The following is a 20,276-nucleotide window of genomic DNA, read 5'->3' as shown; positions in this document are numbered from 1 at the left end:
GGGGGCAGCAGCTGGTGGTATAAGAGGGGCAGCGGGCAACAGCAGGTGCTGATTCCCTCCAGCGCCGACAGCAGCATGGGACCCCCACAGGTGAGAGCACTGGGGGGCTGCAGGGGAGGGGGGGCAGGGAGCCATGTGCCGTCCACAGGGCCGTGCCAGGGGGCGAGGGTCCCTCCTGCTCCACCAGGAGCACCAGGTGGGCCTGCCTGGTGCCCCATTCCCCGCGGCCCCCGTCTGCCCCCCTCTCTGCTCTCCCCCAGCGCGGGCTGCAGGCTCTGCTGCTGGTGCTGCTGCTGCTGGGCAGAGCGACCCTGGGCGCCACCCGCGGGCGCCGCTTCTGCAGGCCCGTCAACGCCACCATCGCGGCCGAGAAGGAGGGCTGCCCCGTCTGCGTCACCTTCCCCACCGCCATCTGCAGCGGATACTGCCAGACCAAGGTGAGGGCCGGGCCATGGCCGGCAGGGAGGCGGGCAGGTCCCAGGGGGAGGCCCCCTGCAGAGAGGGGCTGGGGGGCAGTGGTGGGCGCAGGCCCGGCTGGCACAGCGTGGGCACACTTGGGGGGCACAGGCCTGGGGCAGGTTGCCCCGTGCCCCCCTGCCCTACTCCTCTCTCCCCAGGAGCCGGTGTACAAAAGCGCGCTCACGCCCGTCTCCCAGCACATCTGCACCTACCGGGCCGTGCGCTACGAGACGCTGGCGCTGCCCGGCTGCCCGCCGGGCGTGGACCCGGCCTTCACCTTCCCCGTGGCGCTGAGCTGCCACTGCAGCCTCTGCCCCATGGACTCCAGCGACTGCACCGTGCACAGCATCGGACCCGACTTCTGCAGCGCCCGGGGGGGCTTCGCTTAGGGGCGGGGGCAATAAACACTGTGTCCGCCAGCCCGGCTCCGCGTGTGTGTGGGGGGGGGGGAGGGGGAAATGGGGGGAGATAAAGCAGGGCCTCGCTGTGACCACTGGTCCCCACTGCCTCCCTGAGCCAGGACAGAACTGAGGAGTCTGGGCTCCCAGCCCCCACCCCCCAACCCTGCTCTAACCACTAGACCCTCAGCCCCCTCCCAGAGCCAGGATGGAACCCAGGCGTCCGTCAGACACTCAGCAGGTATTTTCCAAAATGTTTATTTTACAAAATCAGAAACCCAAAGAAATGGCTCCATGAGCAACAGGCTGGGGGGGGGGGGGGGAGAGACAGACAGACAGACAAGGGGAGAGGAGGGGAGGGGATCAGGAGGTGTCCATGGTGTCTCCTTCTGCAAGAGAGGAAGAAGGTTAGAACAGCTGGGAGGGGAGGAATCAGAGGGGGCGGGGATTTAGGGGGAGGAGCCAAAGGGGCGGGGCTTTGGGGGGAGGAGCCCAGCAAGGGCCCTGCTAGGGGGACAGTGGGGGAATGACAGGATCCCACTGCCTGCCCCACTGAGCTGGGCAGGAGCCCCACGTCTGGGGGGACCCCCTTGGTGACTGGGGCACCCGTCCCCTGTAGCCCCATGCCCCTCCCCCAAGCCGTGTCCCCGCCCCCCCCCCGCCCGGCACTCACTCAGCTCGTTGAAGAGGAAGGCATCTTGGTACTCCTTCCTGTACTGCGTGGAGCGCGACTCGTCCAGGAACAGCGAGTACACCCGCTTGATGTCCTCCACCTGCACCTCTGTGCCCTGGGGGCAGCGGGGAGGGGGCATCAGAGGAGCCCACAGTGCCCCACGGGGCAGGGGGCAGCCGCACGCAGGGCCCCGCACTAGGGGCACCCTCAGAAACCCCATCCAGGAGTCCTGGCTCCCAACCCCCTGCTCTGGCCACTAGTCCCCTGCTCCATTTCCAGAACCCAGGTGTCCGGGCTCCCAGCCCCCCCAGCTCTACCCATTGGGCCCCACTCCCCTCCCAGAGCTGGGAGAGAACTCAGCAATCCTGGCTCCCAGCCCCCTGCTCTGCCCACTAGACCCCCTTCATTTCCAGAGTCCTGGCTCCCAGCCCCCCCCCCCCCCATGTACTCCCCACCCCCTGGGGCAGGGCAGAACCCAGGCGTCCGGGGCTGACCTTCCTCTTGCGGCACACCAGGCTGGCGGCGGTGATGAGCTGGATGGCGTACCGCAGCGAGGTCTCCAGGCCGATGCGCGTCAGCACAGTGTAGGCGTCTTCGTTCATCTCCACGTCCTCCTCCTCGCACCTGGGGGTGGAGCATGGGGTCAGGGCACTGCCACCGGGGGGGAGGGGGGCGGTTGCTGTGCTATGAGCTGCTCCCGGAGGGGAGGAGGCCTGCAGGGGCCACTCGTGACAGAGAGGGAATTTTTCAGAATGTGTTGGATGAGTATTGTGTGTGCCTCAGTTTCCCCCGTGTGCTGCATGGCTGACGGGGGAGGGGAAACAGCTGTTTGCTCTGGGCAGAAATCCAGGCATGACTGACACCAGCTGGCTGGGCCCGGCCCCCCATGCCCGGGGAGAGCCAGGGAAGACAGCGGCTCCTCCAACTGCCCGGACATTTGGCACCCAGCAACTAACGCCCAGGGACAGGCCCCCGCGCACGGCGCTGGCCGCGGGTGACCAGCTGGAGGACAAAGGGCTGAGAGGGGCCGGGGGTGTTACCTGGGGGCTGCTGCAGGTGCAGGGACTGAAGGGGAGTCGGGGGGCTCGGGCCTGATGTCGCTGTAACTCTGTTCTCCGGGCTAACCACGGACTCTCTGCGCCGGGTCCAGACATCCAATAAACCCTCCTGCGTTCACACGGCTGGCCCAGAGTCACTCCAGATTAAGGAAATCGGGAGTACATAGCTCCCTCTGGGGGTGTCCGTCCGTCCCAGGGGTCCCATGCAGGGGCAGTCCAGGGGAGCGGGGATGCCGAGGGGCTCACCCCAGTGAGAGTGACCCTAAGAGGGGCTGCCGCACTCCAGGGGTCCCCCCGTAGGGCTGGGCCGGAGCCCAGCCTGTGGATCTGTAACAGCTCGCGAGGGCGGGGGGCGGTGCCGGGAAGGGGGGGCCCTCACCGTATTTTGAGGATCTGCTTGGTCTCCTTGTCGCTGTAGGGCGCGGTGGAGATGATCAGCAGCCGGTCCAGCAGGTCGATGGGGATCCCGTGGGGGCTCTGGTAGCTGGTGCCACGGATCCTGGGGGGAGCAGAGTCTCAGAAACGCCCTGCCCCTCACTGGGATTGCCCCACCACAGCTGTACCTGCCCTGGCCCCGCCCCCTCACTGGCCAGGCTAGCTCCCCCCCTCCCCCCGCCATGGCCCAGCCCTGCCCCCCGCTGCCCACCTGGTGATGCCACGGTTGGTCGCCATGATGAGCACGGGCGCCATGTCGCTCTCCAGCGCCCGGTTCAGGAAGGAGAAGCACTCGATGTCCAGCATGTGAACCTCATCAATGAACAGCACCTGGGGTGGGGGGCACAGCGGAGTCACCCCACCAGCACCCCTCAAGCCCCCCGGTAACCCTGCCCGCCCAGCCCTTCCCAGCTCCCTGTGCATTCACCCCCCCCCCCCCCCCCGACCACTCGGTGCCCCTGTGCACTCTCCCTGCCAGCCATCCTCATGCCCTCCCAGCCCCCCGCTCTCCCCCCACGGCGCTGAGCCCTGCCCTCCCGCCATCACCTGCTCGGAGCCCCCCCCACGCACTCACCCCCGGGATGACCTCGGCCTTGCCCTCCTCTCGCCATTCGGCCACCTTGGCGTTGATCTGCTCCCGCACCTCGGCCTTGATCTCCCCGGTGTCACCTGGGGGGCAGACACGGAGCTAGGGGGAGGCGCTCTGGATGCCCAGCCCCCTACAGAGTCCCGGAGGGGACACGCACAGACCCCGCCGCTCCAGGGGAAGGATACAGGCTCCTGGAGCCTGGGGGGCAGGGATGACCCCACCTCACTGGTAAAGGGAGGCCACAAGGGGATAGGGGCAATGAGATGCCCTGACCCAGGGAGCGGGGGGGGGAGCCTCAGCCACTGGATGGTGGGGCACAGCTTGTGCCCCCCAGGGCCAGGAAGGCCAGGATGCAGCTCCTGGATGGGTCGATGGGGCTGCAGGGAGGCTGGGGGTGTACCTGAGAAGAGGGCCAGAAAGCCCTGGGTGTGGCTGTTTTTGGGGGCCGCAGGGAGGTGAGGGGGCGATGGGGGCCGCAGGGAGCGACGGGGGGTACCTGAGAAGAGGGCCAGGAAGCCCTGGGTGCGGCTGTTGATGACGTCGATCTCGTGCAGCGACACCGTGTGGACGACCTCCTTGCGCTTCTGCAGCTCCCCGTCCGGGCACTGCACGAACTTGGTCTGCAGGGAGGGGCAGCTCAGAGCCTGCCAGCTGTCCCCCCCTCCACTCACCAACCCCCCCACCCCCCGGCACAGCTCAGAGCCCCCCCCGTACCTGGGCGCCCATGGCGTCGTAGTCTCGTGCCCGGGTGAAGGAGCGCCCCAGCTTGCTGATCTTCCCTGTGGCTTTGTCAATGGTGATGACGTCCCTGCGGGGGGGTGGGGGGAGATGGTCAGGTTCAGCTGGGTGTGGGGGGGGTCCGAGGGCAGACAGGGGAGAACCTAGCCCCCCAACAACATTGGGGGTCCCGACACGGACCCCTCGGGGCGAGCCGCTCCTCATGGGGGGCCCTGCTGGATTCCTGCCACAACTGTGCACTCCCTTGCCCTGCCCCACTCCCGCCCCCACCCAGCGCCCCCTGCCCAGGCCCCAGCCCCTCCCCCCACCCTCCAACTCCTCCCCACCTCACCCCGCCTGCACTTTCTCCTTGGTCAGAGACTCGATCATCTTGGTGCCCAGGTCGTAGATGGTTTCCATCTCCGTGGTCTTCAGCGTCAGCTTCCCCACCTTGGCGCCCTGTGGGGGAAGAGGTGGGGGTCAGTCACTACGCCCATCCCCGCCCCACCGGTTGGGCCACACATCAGGGCAGAAGGCAAACATGGAGGAGAGGGAGAGCACCCACAGCAGCACCCCAGGCCTGGGTGGGAGGGGCCAGGTGGGGGGATGGGAGGGGCTTGTTCCTGGGGGAGGAGCCAGGTGGGAGAGGGGAGGGGCCTGTTCCTGGGGGAGGAGCCAGGTGGGAGAGGGGAGGGGCCTGTTCCTGGGGGAGGATTCAGGTGGGGGATGAGAGCCCATGGTAACACCGCCTATCCCCTGCCCCACTCACAGTGCCGGTGGCCGGGCGGTCGATCTGGATCTCCACCACTTCCCCCTCGATGATTTCCGTCTCCTCCCTGTGGGGAAGGAAGAGGGTCAGGGGGGCAGCCCATTCCTCACCCCCACCCGCCTCGCCACCGTCCCCAGGGACACAACCAGCTTTCCCCATGCCCACCGCAGCATCTACCCACAGCACCCACTGCCCTCCTGGCTCCCAGCCCCCTCCCTGCCCAGAGCCAGGGATAGAACCCAGGCGTCCTCGCTCCCAGCCCCCTCCCCCTTCTGCTCCAACCACCCCACAGTGCCCTCCCACAGCTAGGGACTGAACCCCGCCCCTCACTTGATGCGCACGCCGATGGAGCGCCGGAAGGCCTGGGTTAGCGCCTCTGTCTTGCTCATCTCCAGGGAGAAGATCTCGCTGCCGGCGATGGCTGTAAAGGGTGTGTCAAGCCCCAGCGCCTGCGCCATACCTGGGGGGGAAGGGAGGAGAGCTGGTTACACAGGGGTGCGCAGCTGGGGACCCCAGCTCCTGAACCACTGCTCTGGGGCGCAGCAACTCCCTCCAGGGGCCGAGATGCCTAGAGAAGAGTGCCAGGGTGGGAGGGATTCCCTGGGTGGGGGGGACTGCCCAGGAGATGGAGGGGGTGGGATTCCCAAGGGGGTGTCTCAGGAAACAGGGGAAGGGTGGGGGAGGAGCGGGATTCCCTGGATGGGGGGACCCCAGGAGATGGGGGAGGAGCGGGATTCCCTGGGTGGGGGGATCCCAGGAGATGGGGGAGGAGCGGGATTCCCTGGGGGGTGTCTCAGGACACAGGGGAGGGGGGAGGAGCTGTAGTTCACTCCCGACTGGGGCCTCGAGGTGCCCTGGGGGGAGACCCTGCCGGCCCGTACCCATGGCAATGGCCGTCTTGCCAGTGCCCGGCTGGCCGGCGATGAGGACGGCCCGGCCCGCGATCTTCCCCTCTTTGATCATCTCCAGGATGACGCCGGCCGCACGGCGGGCAGCCAGCTGGCCCACCATGCCCTGCGAGACCTGGGGAGAGCGAGGGATGGGACCTGGCGGGGGGGGAGAGAAAGAGCGACCCAGCCCCCCCACTCTCACACACAGTCCCCTGGCTACCCCCTCCCATGCAACCCGCACCCCCACAACCCCCCAAAGTATCCAGTTCCTCCCCTCCACTCACCAAGGCGCCCCGGACCCCCTGCACAGCCCCCCCCAAGCTCCGACCCCCATCCCCACGCTCCGTCATCCAGTGACACTATCCCTGGTTACCCCATCCCACCACACAGCCCCCCACTGCCCCTCTCACAGGCAGCCCAGACCCCGATTTCGCCCAGCAGGCCCCTCGGCCCAGCCTTCCCACCGGGGAGTAGCCGGGAGGGGGCGTCCCAGGTACCTGTCTGGGCTCCAAGGCATCGTCCAGGCCCAGCCCCCGGATGTGGGAGTGAGCACCTGGGGACACAAGACGGGGGGGGGTCAGCTGGCTGCTCTGGCTGCGGGGGGGGGGTGGCTCATGGCGCCCCCCCCCCACCGCGGGCAGGGCCAGAGCCCGGAGCACGAGGGGGCAGGGCCCAGGCAGCCTGGTATCGCCCCTGCTCCGACACCTCGGACCACAGCCAGGGGCCCAGCCCCACGGGCCCGCCCCCGCCCCCCATCAGCCCCACGGGCCCGGCCGGCCGAGGGGCGGGTTGCACCAGGCAACGCGTCCCTGGAGACCAGCCTGGCTCCCAGCTCGCTGCCATGGCAGCGGGGCGGCCGCGCATCCACCGGGGGGAGCCCCACGGGCCCTCCCCCGCCGGGGGGGCTGTAGACCGAGAGCAGCTTTACCCCCCCCCCCGCCCGGGGCAGGCGAGGGCAGTGAGTGGGGCGGCCCATTGCCCCTCCTACCAGGGGGGCTCGGGTCCCGGGGGGGGGCGGGGGGAGGGGCTCGGTCTCCCCGGGGGGGGCGGGGGGGACTCACCGATGCGCTCGATGCGGGTCACGTCCCGAACCTCGGGCACCTTCGTGGTCTGGGGGGGGAGAGAGAGACACGTGAGTGGGGCGCGGGGGGGGGGGGATCGCGAGGGCAGCCCCGCCCCCCCACTTCTCCCTCCCGCCCCCCCCCCGCCAGGCTCATGGCGGCAGCACCCGGCGAACCCCCGGGGGGGGGCGGGGCGGCCCCGCTCACCGCCGTTGCCATGTTGCTCGGTCCTCCGCAACGAGCCGCCCGGCGCGGACCGGAAACCGGAAGTGGCTCCTCGCCACGCGCGGAACAGAGGTGGGGAGGAAAGGGGGGGCGCTCCGGCCGCCGCTCTATGGTCCGCGGTCCGCCAGGCTGCCGGCCCCGCCCGGCAGTTGGGCGAGGTGACGCTTCCCCTTTAAGACCTTGGCGCACGTACCCTGCCCTCCGCCACGTGCCCCTCCCCTGCCGCTCACCGGCCGCGTCAGCCAATCAGAGCGCGGCGGGCGCCCGAGCGCTCCACTCCGAGCCGGCGGAGGGCGGTGGGGGCGGGGCGGTGTGCGGGACACGCCCCCCGGGTGGGCGGGGCTCCGGTGCGGCAGAGCCGGGGGCGGGGGGGGGCAGTGGGAGGCTGGTTGAGTGCCGGGCTGCGGCGGGGCTGGACCGGAGGCGCTGCGGGGAGGTGAGAGGGGAGCAGCCCCCCCGGGGGTCTGGGGGGTGGGGGGGGTCCCAGGGCTCTGACCCCCCCCGTGTGGGTCTGGGCGGTGGGGGGGGTCCTAGGGGTCTCTGACCCCCCCCCCCTCCGTGTGGGTCTGGGCTGGGGGGTGGGGGGGTCCCAAGGCTCTGCCCCCCCCCGTGTGGGTCTGGGCGGTGGGGGGGTCCTCTGTCCCCCCCGTGTGGGTCTGGGCGGTGGGGGGGTCCCAGGGCTCTGACCCCCCCCCCCGTGTGGGTCTGGGCGGTGGGGGGGTCCCAAGGCTCTGCCCCCCCCGTGTGGGTCTGGGCGGTGGGGGGGTCCTAGGGCTCTGCCCCCCCCCCGTTGTGTCCCTGCACTGGGGGGCAACAGCTCCCATCTGGTGTGACCTCCCCGTCTGTCTGTCTGTCCGTCCGTCCCTCTAGCCCAGCACCCAACACCCCCCCAGTTCCCGAAACGCTGCCCCCCTCCGCCGCCATGCCCCTGACCCGCAGCCTGTCCGTCACCTCCCTGACGGGGCTGGAGGACTGGGAGGATGAGCTCGACCTGGAGAATGCCGTCCTCTTCGAAGTGGCCTGGGAGGTGGCCAACAAAGGTGAGCAGGACGCCTGGGTTCTCGCCCCGGGTCGGGGTCGGGGGGCTGGGTCTAGGTCTGGGGGCGGTGTGGTGGGCTGCTCTGGGGCAGGGGGCAGGTCCCTGGGGGGCAGGTGTCCCAGGGGTCACCCAGTGGCTGGGGGTGGGGGACGGGAATGTTTAGCAGAGGGGCAGGGTGGAGGTATTGGGGGGCTTGGATCCTGGCTCGGTGGCAGGCAGACCCCCCCCACACCCCTGCTGCCCCCTTGGTGAAGCCACGTTCCCCTCTCCTCATGCCAGCGGCCGTCATGCCCATTTCCCACCCTGCCTGCCCTGCCCACAGGGGTCCCGCTGGGGGCCCGGGCCACGGACAAACCGGGCCCAGTGCGACCTGGGGCTACGTTCCCCCTGCAGCCCAGCACCCCTTCCCGGCGTCGGGGCCAGCACGGGGAGCTGGGCTGGTGGGGGGCGATATCTTTGGGGTGTCCCGTCCTGGCTTGGGGCCCTTGGGGTTGACGCTCCCTGCTGCTTTCTTCCAAAGCAGCGCGGGAACCCTGGTGTCCTGGCAGCTGGATCCCAGCTCCAGGGGTCCCCGTTCTGCCTCCCAGAATGTCCCCCCCACCTTCCTTCACTTCCTGTCCTAAACTCTTCTATGGTTGTTAAACAGCCCCTACCTCCACCGCTCCACCCCAGAGGGGCCGCGTCCCAGCCCCGGGAGAGGGGTCCCCATATAACCAGCCCCCAGTCCCACCCCGGAGGGCTGCCCGTATACACAGCCCCGTGTCCTGGTGCGGGGTGACCCAGTGACATTCCCCCCCCTCACTCAACCCCACTGGGTCAGGCCTCGGCTATGGGGAAATAGCAGACCCCTTCTGAATCCCCCGAAGCCTCCTGCCCCTCCCCCCCGTGGGCTGCATCTGCCCCCTGGGCCCCCCTGTGGAGGCGTCTGGTGCCCCCTTCATCCATACACCATCCGGGGGCAGAGATGCTGGTGCAGAGAAGGGGCAGATCCGAGCTGGGGCGGGGTAAATGCCATGTGAGGCAGCCCCACAGGCTGGCAGCTGGGGGGAGCTGGGCCAGGCTTGGGCGGGAGACGGGGACCAGATGGGGGGAGGGGCTTTGACGCTGGGGGGCACTAGAGCTGGGGGGATGGAGGGTCTCCAGCTTTGGGGACCCAAGCGGGGGGCTGAGAGCCCTGCCTGAGGGTGTGGATCAAGAGGGTCAATGGTGGGGGGGGAGGGTTCTCTCTGCTGCTGGGGCTCCCAGAATGCATTGCGTCCTGCTGGGCCATGGCCTGCCTGGGCCCGGTGCACCATGGGACAGTGGAAGGGAGTCCCAGGGTCAGAGGTGGGTCTGTATCAGGCAGGCCCCATCCTCCAGTTAAAGTGCCAGGGCTCCCTGTTGGGGGGGCCCCCCTCCCAGAGCCAGTTAACGGGGTGGGGCTGTTTCGGGGGGAATAGGGGGGCTGTGTCTCTACCTCTCCCCTCCCCCGCAGTGGGGGGTATCTACACGGTGCTGCAGACCAAGGCCAAGATTACCTCGGACGAGTGGGGCGAGAACTACTTCCTGGTGGGGCCGTACCTGGAGCAGAACGTGCGCACCCAGGTGGAGCTGATCGACCCGCCCCACCCGGCTGTGCGGCGCACCATCGACTCCATGAACGCCAAGGGCTGCAAGGTGAGAGCCCCTCCCGGGGAACCCAGGCGTCCGGGGCGCCATAGACTGTCAGGGGAGACACCAGTGCTGCTGTGACCCTGCTACTCCCCCTGGTCCAAGGGGGACCCCACCCCACTTCCTCTACCTCTGTACTGGGGTCCCCCTGGTCCTGACCCCAACGATTCCTCCACCCATCTCACTGAGCCAGGGAGAGAACCCAGGAGTCCTGGCTCCCAGCCTCCCTGCTCTAACCACTAGCCCCCACTCCCCTCCCAGAGCTGGGAGAGAACCCAGGCATCCTACCCCGCCCCCAGCCAGGCTGACCTTCTACGCACCCAGAAATCCTGACTCCTCTTGGGATTGTCACCTCCAGTCCCAGGTGTTTTGGGGTGGGGCTTGTTTCCCTCCCACCTCGCTTTGGCCCGGTCCCCCGAGGGGGGCTATCTTTAGCTGCCGGGCTCAGGTTACCCCCCAGGAAAGGTCACCCCCCCACCCACACGTGATGTTTTTCTCTGATGCTCAAAATAACTGCCCCGATGTGCCTCCCTGGCTGGCTGGGGGGGGTCAGCGGGGGCAGGGATCCTGTTGAAGGGGCGGGGAGGCTGGCATCCTGGGGGCGGGGCTGGGATTCTGAGTGGGTGGGGGGAGGGCTACATATGGGATGAGGAAGGGGGATCCTGTGCGGGGAGGGGGTGGGAAGTGGCTGACATCACCCGCTCCCAACCCTGTTTTTGGGGGGGGGCCCACTGGGTGTCTCGAGGATCAGGGAGGATGTGGGGGCCGGAGTCCTGCCTGTGGGTGCTGGGTGTCAGGAGTCCCTGGGGGTCCAGGTGTGGGGGGAGCCCCTGGGTGTGGGGGGAGGGTTCCTCGCCCCCCCCCTCACCTCTGCCCCCCCAGGTGTACTTCGGGCGCTGGCTCATCGAGGGTGGCCCCTGCGTGGTGCTGCTGGACATCGGCGCCACGGCCTGGAGCCTGGACCGCTGGAAGACGGAGCTGTGGGACAGCTGCGCCGTCGGGGTCCCCTGGTACGACCGCGAGGCCAACGACGCCGTCCTCTTCGGCTTCCTCACCGCCTGGTTCCTCGGGGAGGTACGAGGGGGGAGGGGGGCTCGGCTGCGCCCCTGTGGGCAGGGAGGGGGTATTGCCCACCCAGGAGCCCACCCCAGCTCCGCCCACCCCAGCTGTGCCCACAGAACAAGTGGCCCAGCCCCCGCTGGCTGTGTCGTGGGCCCAGAACCCAGGCGTCCTGGCTCCCAACCCCCCTCTGACCCACTGGGCGCCCCTCCCCTCCCCTCCCGGCGCCGGGAGAGAACCCAGGCGTCCTGATGGCGCGCTCTCTGCTCTAGTTCGTGGCCCAGTGCGAGGAGAAGCCCTTCGTCATCGGCCATTTCCACGAGTGGCTGGCCGGCGTTGGGCTCGTCTTGTGCCGCACCCGCAAGCTGCCCGTGGCCACCATCTTCACCACCCACGCCACGCTGCTGGGCCGCTACCTGTGCGCCGGCAGTGTGGACTTCTACAACAACCTGCAGGCCGTGAGTCGGGGGGCAGGGCGCGCTTTGGGGGCTGGGAGGGCTGGGGGGACACGGGGTTGGGGGAAGGGGATGGGGGGACACGCCCTGGGAGTGCGGGAGACATCATGGGAGTTCACGGTTCCCTCCCAGAGTGGGGCCAGAACCCAGGAGTCCTGGCTCCCAGCTTCCCTGCTCTAACCACTAGCCACCACTCTCATCCCAGAGCCAGGGAGAGAACCCAGGTGTCCTGGCTTCCAACCCCTCCCTCCCCTCCTGCACCCCCACCCCCACTCAGGTTAGTGCAATAACGCCCTGTTCTTGCCCTCCCACCCCAGTTTAACGTGGACAAGGAGGCCGGGGACCGGCAGATTTATCACCGCTATTGCATGGAGCGTGCCGCCGTCCACTGCACCCACGTCTTCACCACCGTGTCCCAGATCACGGCCGTGGAGGCCGAGCACCTGCTCAAGAGGAAACCCGGTGAGGGGTGGGTGCTGGCCGGGCTGGGGACGTGGGGCCCCTCTGGGCCAGGTCAGGGCTGGGGCTGGTTATACGGGGACCCCTAGCCCGGTGCTGAGATGCGGCCCCTCTGGGGTGGTGTGCAGGAGCTGTTGAGTAGCCCCATAGAACAGCTTGGGGGGGGCAACAGGAAATGCTAGGCCCAGTTATTTCCCACTAACAGATGCCTCGTGCTCCGTGTTTCCGCCCTCCCCCCCCCCAGATCTAGTGACCCCCAATGGCCTGAACGTCAAGAAATTCTCCGCCATGCATGAGTTCCAGAACCTCCACGCCCAGAGCAAGGCCCGCATCCAGGAGTTTGTCCGGGGCCATTTCTACGGGTGAGTCTTCGACACCCCAACTTCCTGGGGCCGCCCGACCTGCCCGGTCCCATAGGCAAAACCTCCAGGTGCAACCTTGGACCAGCATCCCCAAAACCACTGTAGTAGAACCCAGGAGTCCTGGCTCCCGGCCCCCCCGCTCTAACCAATAGACCCTGCTCCTTTCCTGCTGGAATTCCCCTCAGCTCCCCCTTCTGGTTGGTGATGATACTGCACCTGCTACTGCTTCACTACCCCCCCGCCCCCCATAGAGCAGCGGCTCCCAACCGGGGGTGCACAGATCTCTTCCAGAGGCTCCGGCAGCTCGTCTAGAGATTTGCCTCGTTTTACAAGAGGCGACGTGAAAAGCGCCTGCGGCGTCGGCACGAACTACAGTTTCCTGCAGACAGTGGCTTGTTTTTACTGCTCTGCGCTGAAACGCGAGCGCCGTGTGTCTCTGCCGGTCGATTTGATTTGGTCATTTGAGGGTGAAAACGGGAGAGCGGGCGATTGCTGGTCCGAGCGCGCTGCCACGCGGCTGTGTTTTTACGTCTGGTTTTGCAAGCGAGTCGTTTTTAAGTGAGGTGAAACGTGGGGCACGCAAGAAAAGAGACTTCCTGAAGGGTTCAGGCATCTGGAAAAGTTGAGAGCCTCTGCGGTAGAGGACTAAGGGGGGATATAAACTCAGACCCCCCACACACACCGTCACCCCAGCACTACGTGCCTTATGGCAGTTGGACTCCGGCTGGTTCTGGGGTGGGGCGCAGGGGCTCTTCATATGGGAACCCCCTCGCCCAGCACTGAGATGCGGCCCCTGTGGGGTGGGGTGCGGGGGCTGGTTATACGGGAACCCTCTCGCCCGGTGCTGAGACGCGGCCCCTCTGGAGGGGCGGGGGCCTGGATATTCAGAGCTTTCTCTCCCCCAGAAACCTGGACTTTAACTTGGACAAGACTCTCTTCTTCTTCATCGCCGGACGCTACGAGTTCTCCAACAAGGGGGCTGACATCTTCCTCGAGGCTCTGGCCCGGCTCAATTACCTGCTCCGGGTAACTGAGGGGGGAGATTCTCTGCCCATTGGGGGGATGGAGTTGCTGGAGGAGACGTCTGTGTTGTGCTCTGGGGGCCTGGGTGAGAGCCCCCCGGGGAGGGGTGTGGGGGGGGGATTGGAGCTACTCAAAACGCGCCAGGGGCTGTTTGTCCCTCGTTGGGCACTGGGCCACGTTTGTGGTTTTTCTGCCCGCTGTTTGTAAACGAAGCGGTTTTTAAGGGAGGCGAAAGTCGGGGGACACTGGGCAAAAAGCAGCCCCCAGAACGGGGTGCGCTCGCCGGGCAAGGTGGATTGCTGCCGCGCCGGCCGGTCGTGGGCCCCACCTTTCGGGGAAGATGGGGACCAGGTGGAGAAAAGCGAAGGCGGATGGAGGGCAAGAAAGCGCCGGGCGAGGAGAGCCTGCGAACGGGGGGTTCGCTAGGGCGGGAGACGGCTGGGCTGGTTCTTCCAGGACCAGAGGCCCTCACCAGGCCCCGTCCAGTCCTACCCGGCTCTGATTCTCCGGGGGGCTGGGGGGAGGCTGTAGGTTATAGGGGGCATCATGGGGCGTGTCTGGGGGGAGGCAGTGGGGAGTAGATGAGGTTCTGGGGTGTCCGTAAGGGTTTCCCAGCTGGGCAGGGAGCAGTGAGGGGAGGTCTCGGAGGGGAGGGTCTGGGGGGGGTCTGAGCTGTTCCAAGACCCAGGGGCCCCTCCCTCATCCCCTCTGCCCCCCCCCAGGTGAACGGCAGCCAGGTGACTGTGGTGGCCTTTTTCATCATGCCGGCTCGGACCAACAACTTCAACGTGGAGACCCTCAAGGGGCAGGCCGTGCGCAAGCAGCTCTGGTGAGTCCCTCCCCGGGGACCCAGGCATCCGGGCGCCCAGCCCCCTCCCTGCTCTAACCACTAGCCCCCGCTCCTCTCCCAGAGCTGGGGACAGAACCCAGGCGTCCGGGTCTCTAGTATCTCTCTCTCTCTGCAGGGACACAGCCAACGCGGTGAAGGAGAAGTTTGGGAAGAAGCTGTATGAGTCACTCCTGGTGTAAGTCCCCCCACTGCACCCCAAGTTCAGTGGCCAGGGGGGGAGGGGTATGGGGCGATGCGCCAGCCCTTTGGCTTCCCTGGAGTGGGAGGCCGTGGAGGGGGAAGCTGGGGAGGGAGGAGGTGGAAGGGCTGATGGGATATAAGGGGAGAGGGGGCTCTGGGGTTTGGTGTGGGGGGGCCCCTGTGGGGCAGGGAATGGGAGTTTGGGGGCGTCCAGTCCTGGGCTCTGCCCCCCCCAGTAATGCTTCCTCCCCCGCAGTGGAAACCTCCCCGATATGAACAAGATGCTGGACAAAGAGGATTTCACCATGATGAAGAGAGCAATATTCGCTACCCAGGTACCTGGACGCCTGGGTTCTCTCCCTGGATCTGGGAGGGGAGTGGGGTCTAATGGGGGGGGCAGGGGAAAGGGAGGGAGTGGGGTCTTGTGGGTTTGAGCCGTGGGGGCTGGGGGCCAGGACTCCTGGGTCCAATCCTGTCCCGGGCTGAGAGGTGTCCCTCTGTCCCAGCGTCAGTCCTTCCCCCCCGTCTGCACCCACAACATGCTGGACGACTCCACGGACCCGATCCTCAACACCATCCGCCGCATTGGCCTCTTCAATAGCAGTGCCGACCGCGTCAAGGTGAGCCGGGGCCACCCTGCGGGAGGGACGGGGGGGGGCACTTCCCCACCAGGGGTAACCCTCCCCCTCTCTGCCCCCCAGGTCATCTTCCACCCCGAATTCCTGTCCTCCACCAGCCCCCTGCTGCCCGTGGACTATGAAGAGTTCGTCCGAGGCTGTCACTTGGGCGTTTTCCCCTCCTACTACGAGCCGTGGGGCTACACGCCAGGCAAGGAGCTGGGCACTGGGCTCCATCCTGGGGCAGGGAGTGGGGTCTAGCGGTTAGAGCAGGGAGGGCTGGGAGCCAGGACTCCTGGGTTCTCTCCCCGACTCGGGGAGGGGAGGGGAGTGGGGTCTAGCGGTTAGAGCAGAGGAGGGGGAGGGATGCGAATCAGAATGCCTGGGTTCAGTTTTCATCTTCAGTGATTGTCCCCCCCACCACCCCCAGAGGTGCCGCATCTCCGCACCAGGTGAGGGGTCCCCGTCTGACCAGCCCCCGCGCCCCAGCTGGTGGGTTTCTGTGGGACCTCGCGCTCTGTGGGTTGTGATGTGGTCAGTCAGGAGGGGGCGGCGGGGGTGGGAAAAGGGGGACAGGAGCCCCTCTGGTGCCCCTGGTGTAACCCTGCCCCTCTCCTGCCCCCCACAGCCGAGTGCACCGTCATGGGGATCCCCAGCATCTCCACCAACCTCTCCGGGTTCGGCTGCTTCATGGAAGAACACATCGCCGACCCCTCTGCCTACGGTCAGTACCGGGCCCCCGGCGTGAGATTCCCTGGCCCATGGCTATCACCCCCCCTGGCCAGCCCAGGCCCTAGGCCGGCCCTGGATTGATTCCTGCCTGACCTGGGACAGATCCGGTAGAGAGATGGCCCAGCCCCACTGCCTGCTCTCCTGGGTCTCACTCGCAGGCAGCTTTTCCTGGCCCCTGCATCCTTCCCGGACCCCTCCGCAATTTACCAACGTCCTCACGCCGCGGGCACCAGACCCGGGATCCCAGCCGCAACCACCCCAGGGCCAGGGGGAAATAACCTCGCAGCTCTGACGGGCGATTCCCCGCACAACTGGCCCGGGATCCCTTAACCCCTGTGGACTCAGCATTCACCGCACTGCCCCCCGGGAAAGAGCCCCCGGCCATGCGTGCAGCGGGCGTTTCCTGCTCCTAGACGGAGCAGTACCGACCCGTCCTCTGTGTTATCCCCCCCCCTCGGCCCCCAATTTTTGGATAATCTGCAAACTGCACCAGCGAAGATTTGGTTTTCTCGCAGGGCGTGGAGAAAACGTTACCCGGCGAAGGGCCGGGTTACCGGATGGGCTTGACTCTGTTCACCGTCCGGTCCCGCTGGCTTGTTCTCTGGGCTCTCGGGGGTTGATAAGTCCCCCGGGATGACTTTATTTCTCTGCCAAAGCTCAGCCGTGCCTAGGGGCAAGCCCCACCTCTTCAGCTTTCAGCGCGGGGGCCTTGTGCTGCTGTTCCCACGATCCCCCCCCTGCCCGGCCTCCCAGTTCCTGTCCCGAACTCTGGCTTTTCCGGGTCTTCTGATCCCAGAAGTAACCCAGTAACCGGTCCCAATCCGGCCAGCACACGTGCCACCCAAGAATGCCTCGTCTCTCCCCGCCCCCAGGCGGAGCCAGCCCTCTAACAACCATGCCAGGGCAGTGGGGAAACTGAGGCATGGATAAACACATTACAACCCCACCCCACCTGCTCCAGGCTTGAACCTAAGCAACAGCGAATTCTTGGTTCTGCGACCGATCCCTCTCGGTGGGCCGAGATTTAATAGAGGCCGCGGTTCTGCCCTGGCTCTGGGAGGGGAGTGGGGTCTAGTGGTTAGAACGGGGGGGGCGGGAGGAGGACTGGGAGCCAGTTCCAGGGGGTGGCAGCCAGTGTCTCACTCCCCGCCCCCCCCCAGGGATCTACATCCTGGACCGGCGGTTCCGGGCGCTGGACGACTCGTGCACGCAGCTGACGTCCTTCCTGTACAGCTTCTGCCAGCAGAGCCGGCGCCAGCGCATCATCCAGCGCAACCGCACCGAGCGCCTCTCCGACCTGCTGGACTGGAAGTACCTGGGCCGGGTGAGTGGGGCAGGGGGGAGGGCTGTGCCTGCAACGTGCGCTGAGGCAGGGCCAGTGAACCTGGGGGGCTCATGGGAATCCCTGGGGGGTGGGAGCTGGGGGGAGGGGGGGAAGCTGCTTGCCCTCCCCCCTCGGTCTCGGCGGGAACAGAGCCGTCAGTGGAGAGAATCTGCTGCTGTGGGGGGCTGTCACTGGGGGGGGGGAAGGCAGAGGGAACTGGGGGATGGGCGGGAGTGGGCAAGGTCCTGGCCCAGCCCCCCATAACTCCCTTCTGTCTCCCCCAGTATTACATGTACGCCCGGCACATGGCGCTCGCCAAGGCCTTTCCCGACAACTTCACCTACGAGCTTCCAGAACAGACAGCGGTGAGTGCGAGACCCCCCCCGCCCCGAGGGGTCCCCGTGTGCCCAGCCCCCCCCCCCCAGCCCCGAGGGGTCCCCGTGTGCCCAGCCCCCGCCCCCCAGCCCCGAGGGGTCCCCGTATTGCGGCCCTGGTGCTACCCGGCATCTCTCCCCGAGCAGGCGCAGGGATTCCGCTACCCCCGCCCGGCCTCCGTGCCGCCCTCGCCCTCCATCTCCCGCCACTCCAGCCCCCACCACAGCGAGACGGAGGACGACGAGGAGCGCTACGACGAGGAGGAGGAGGCGGAGAAGGACCGCCGGAACATCAAGCCCCCGGCCAGCATGGGGCCCGTCGCCGACTGGCGCAAGCCGCCCAAGAAGGGCTCCAGCGAGGCCAGCACCTCCTCCAACGCCTCCACCCCCACCCTGCCCTCCAGCCCCAGTGACGTCAGCAGCCCCACCAGCTCCATCATCGAGGAGAGGAACTAGCGGGGGTCTAGATCGGTCTAGAGGTTATAAACACACCACCCCCGCCTTCCCCTTTCCTCTGCTGGATCTCCCTCTAGAACCCCCACCCACCCCCGGGGTGCTGGGGTGTTGCCGGGTTCTAGATGGCTGGTGCTAGGTTCTAGATCATTCGACCCTGCACGTTGAAATGGTTATAAACATCCTCCTCCCTGCCCCCCGTCTCTGCTTCTGGCTGTGGGCCCCCAAATGATCTAGATCAGGGGCGGGCACGTTCTGGAGTCCTGTCTCCAACGTGTGCTCTCGGACCCTGTGCACTAAAGGCTCTGGGCTGCTCGCCTGACTGTCTAGAATAACCTCCGTGTTGTCTGTAGTGTGCCGGATCGTTCTAGAGTACGGCAGCTGGGGGACGCTAGGCTGTTCTAGACCCGTTTGTGCTAAACGGGGAGGGAGGACATTGTCTAGAGAGAGGGGTGGTCTCGAACGGCCTGGCTCCAAGAGGTGGGATTGGTCTGGATCATTCTAGAAGGCTGCTCACTTGAGGATATAGGGGGCAGCCCTGGGTGTCGAATGACCCCCCCCCCCGTGTTTGAGGAGCTAGATTGTTCTTGAATGCTGTGTTTCAAAGGGGCTGGGAAGTCTAGAGTGGGGGGATCTGGCATGGCACTGCAGCTCAGGGATATATGGTACCCCCCCCGACTCTGGAATGCAGCACTCATTGATGTAGGGGTGTGGGTGCAGTCTAGAATAGGGCCTGCTGTAGGGCTGGCCTGTCTGCTTTGTTCTCAAGCGATGTTCTGAAATATCCAGGTTCTGGAGCTGTTTAGAACAAGGGCTGGTCTACCTGACCTGCTGTGGAGTCTAGACTGCTCTGGATCCCTCTAGAACGCAGTGTGGTGAAGGTTGGGTGAGAGAACGAGGTGCAGAGCTCCAGGTTGCCACGTTGTTCTAGATCAGTCCAGAAGGCTGCATGGCCAAGAGCTGTTGACTGGTGGGGGGTGTTCTTGAATGGCATCTCTGGGGAAGGGGGCACTGGTGGGAGCTGTGAACTAATGAAGATGGGTCGGTTCCTGAGCTCCAGAATGTAGGTCAACCTAGATTGTTCTAGAACAGCGGGTGCTGGAGTCCAGGCCTTGTAGATGTGTTCAGCAGACCACGGACACCAGGTCTAGCATCGCCTGGAAAGGGGGTCTAGATCAGTGTAGATCAGGCTCAAGCCTTGTCTGCAGAATCTAGAACTGGGTTCTAGATGGTTCTAGTATTGCTAGCCGGTAGGCTAGGAAACCACGCTGCCTGGCACTCGTTTCCTAGGCTGTTGTTAGATCACTAGACGCCTGTGGGGGCAGGGCTGCCACAATGTGCAATTTAAAGCCCAGGTTTTAGATGGTTCTAGGAAGTTTGGGATTCGCTATCCGTGTTCTAGATCGCTCCATGCTAATGCAGCTGTGGCTGCTCCAGAATCCAGCCTGCGCTGGCTCAGTGGCGGGGTATCAGGCAGGCTCTAGGATGCTGTGTTCTGGTGCAGTTCAGGGTCCCCCCCGTAATCCCAGGCCCCCCAGTACCAGACCGCCCCCCCCTTGTGCGAGCTCTAGAATGCTGCTGGCCCACGGGCGCCCCCTGGTGGGGAACGTGGGGCTCTCGCAGCTCGACCTGCTGCCAAGATGCAGCCACCTCTGGTGGGGGCAGCTGTCAGCAGGGGGCTCCCCCTTCCGCCAGCTTCCAGCACCCCCAACGCAAGACAAATCATGTTTTAAAGCCGTGGGGGCTGCTAGCCCCCCAGGGCTGGCTCAGCCTGGGCCCCCCGTTCTGTGCCTGTGCTGGGTGCTGCACCCGTGGGTGATGTGTGGGGGGCCCCCCCCGGCTCGTGTTTTTATTTACGGCTGTCGCACGTGTCGCTTGGTTTCATTTGTGTGTCTCCCTGGCGATGCCGGGCCTCGGAATAAACGTGAGCTGAGCACAGCAGCCGTCGTGTGTCATGTGGGGGTGAAACGCGGCCCCTGGGGGGGGTGGGCTGGTTCTATGGGGACCTCTCGCCCCACACCCGCATGCAGCTCCTCGGGGGTGGGGCTGTAGCCCTTTGAGAGGTCACCTCCTGCCGGGGCCAGCATGGAGGAGCCGTAGGGGGCCCTCAAAAGGTAACGGGACACCCCCTCTTCAGCTGAGCTGTGGCGCTGTTGCAGTGGGGTACTCAGTCCCCCCCCACCCAGGTGCCTCCCCCACAGTTTGCCCCTGTAGTAGGGGGCAGGGACACCTCACCCATAGCTGTGCCCCGTCTCCCCAGGGGTGAATGCTGGAGCACCCCTCCTTAGCCAAGGGGGCAGTGCCCGGGGGGGTGAGGCTGGTGCTGGGAGGACCCCCCCAGGACTGGCTTAGAGCAGAGGCCACCCATCCCTGGCTCTGGGAGGACAGGGGGGCCTAGGGATCTGAGCAGGGAGGCAGGATGCCA

At 66.6% G+C, this 20,276-nt stretch overlaps 3 protein-coding genes across 3 annotated transcripts; 2 read left to right on the top strand and 1 right to left on the bottom strand.

Moving 5' to 3' along the window:
• Positions 1-23: 23 nt before the first annotated feature.
• Positions 24-878, top strand: LOC137155878 (lutropin subunit beta-like; the record flags this gene model as incomplete). The annotated part of the gene is made up of 2 exons (XM_067552331.1): positions 24-437; positions 618-878. Coding segments are annotated over 2 exons (645 nt in total), but the record flags the coding sequence as incomplete, so codon positions are not given.
• A 158-nt stretch (positions 879-1,036) lies between these two features.
• On the bottom strand, positions 1,037-7,386 carry RUVBL2 (RuvB like AAA ATPase 2). The gene is made up of 15 exons (XM_067552201.1): positions 7,257-7,386; positions 7,050-7,098; positions 6,486-6,541; positions 5,980-6,121; positions 5,429-5,558; positions 5,099-5,165; positions 4,682-4,788; positions 4,327-4,420; positions 4,109-4,232; positions 3,598-3,692; positions 3,235-3,353; positions 2,968-3,087; positions 2,025-2,154; positions 1,531-1,645; positions 1,037-1,246 (listed from the first exon to the last, which is right to left on the bottom strand). Exons 1-15 carry the CDS (start codon positions 7,266-7,268, stop codon positions 1,221-1,223), a joined length of 1,386 nt encoding a protein of 461 aa, XP_067408302.1. The 5' UTR covers positions 7,269-7,386; the 3' UTR covers positions 1,037-1,220.
• A 245-nt stretch (positions 7,387-7,631) lies between these two features.
• GYS1 (glycogen synthase 1) lies at positions 7,632-19,789 on the top strand. Its single transcript, XM_067552148.1, has 17 exons — positions 7,632-7,710; positions 8,145-8,314; positions 9,788-9,969; positions 10,846-11,037; positions 11,295-11,480; positions 11,795-11,939; positions 12,181-12,298; positions 13,204-13,324; positions 14,044-14,150; positions 14,287-14,346; positions 14,608-14,686; positions 14,858-14,971; positions 15,053-15,179; positions 15,597-15,692; positions 16,861-17,024; positions 17,309-17,389; positions 17,546-19,789. Exons 2-17 carry the CDS (start codon positions 8,197-8,199, stop codon positions 17,852-17,854), a joined length of 2,199 nt encoding a protein of 732 aa, XP_067408249.1. The 5' UTR covers positions 7,632-7,710; positions 8,145-8,196; the 3' UTR covers positions 17,855-19,789.
• The last annotated feature ends 487 nt before the right edge of the window (positions 19,790-20,276 follow it).

Source organism: Emydura macquarii, unplaced genomic scaffold (genome assembly GCF_026122565.2).
Source record: "Emydura macquarii macquarii isolate MOO-44397 ecotype Brisbane River unplaced genomic scaffold, CSIRO-AGI_Emac_v2 contig_1386, whole genome shotgun sequence".
NCBI lineage: Eukaryota > Metazoa > Chordata > Testudines > Chelidae > Emydura > Emydura macquarii.
The sequence above is the reverse complement of the archived record's forward strand: the minus strand, read 5'-3'. Positions and strand labels throughout refer to the sequence as shown.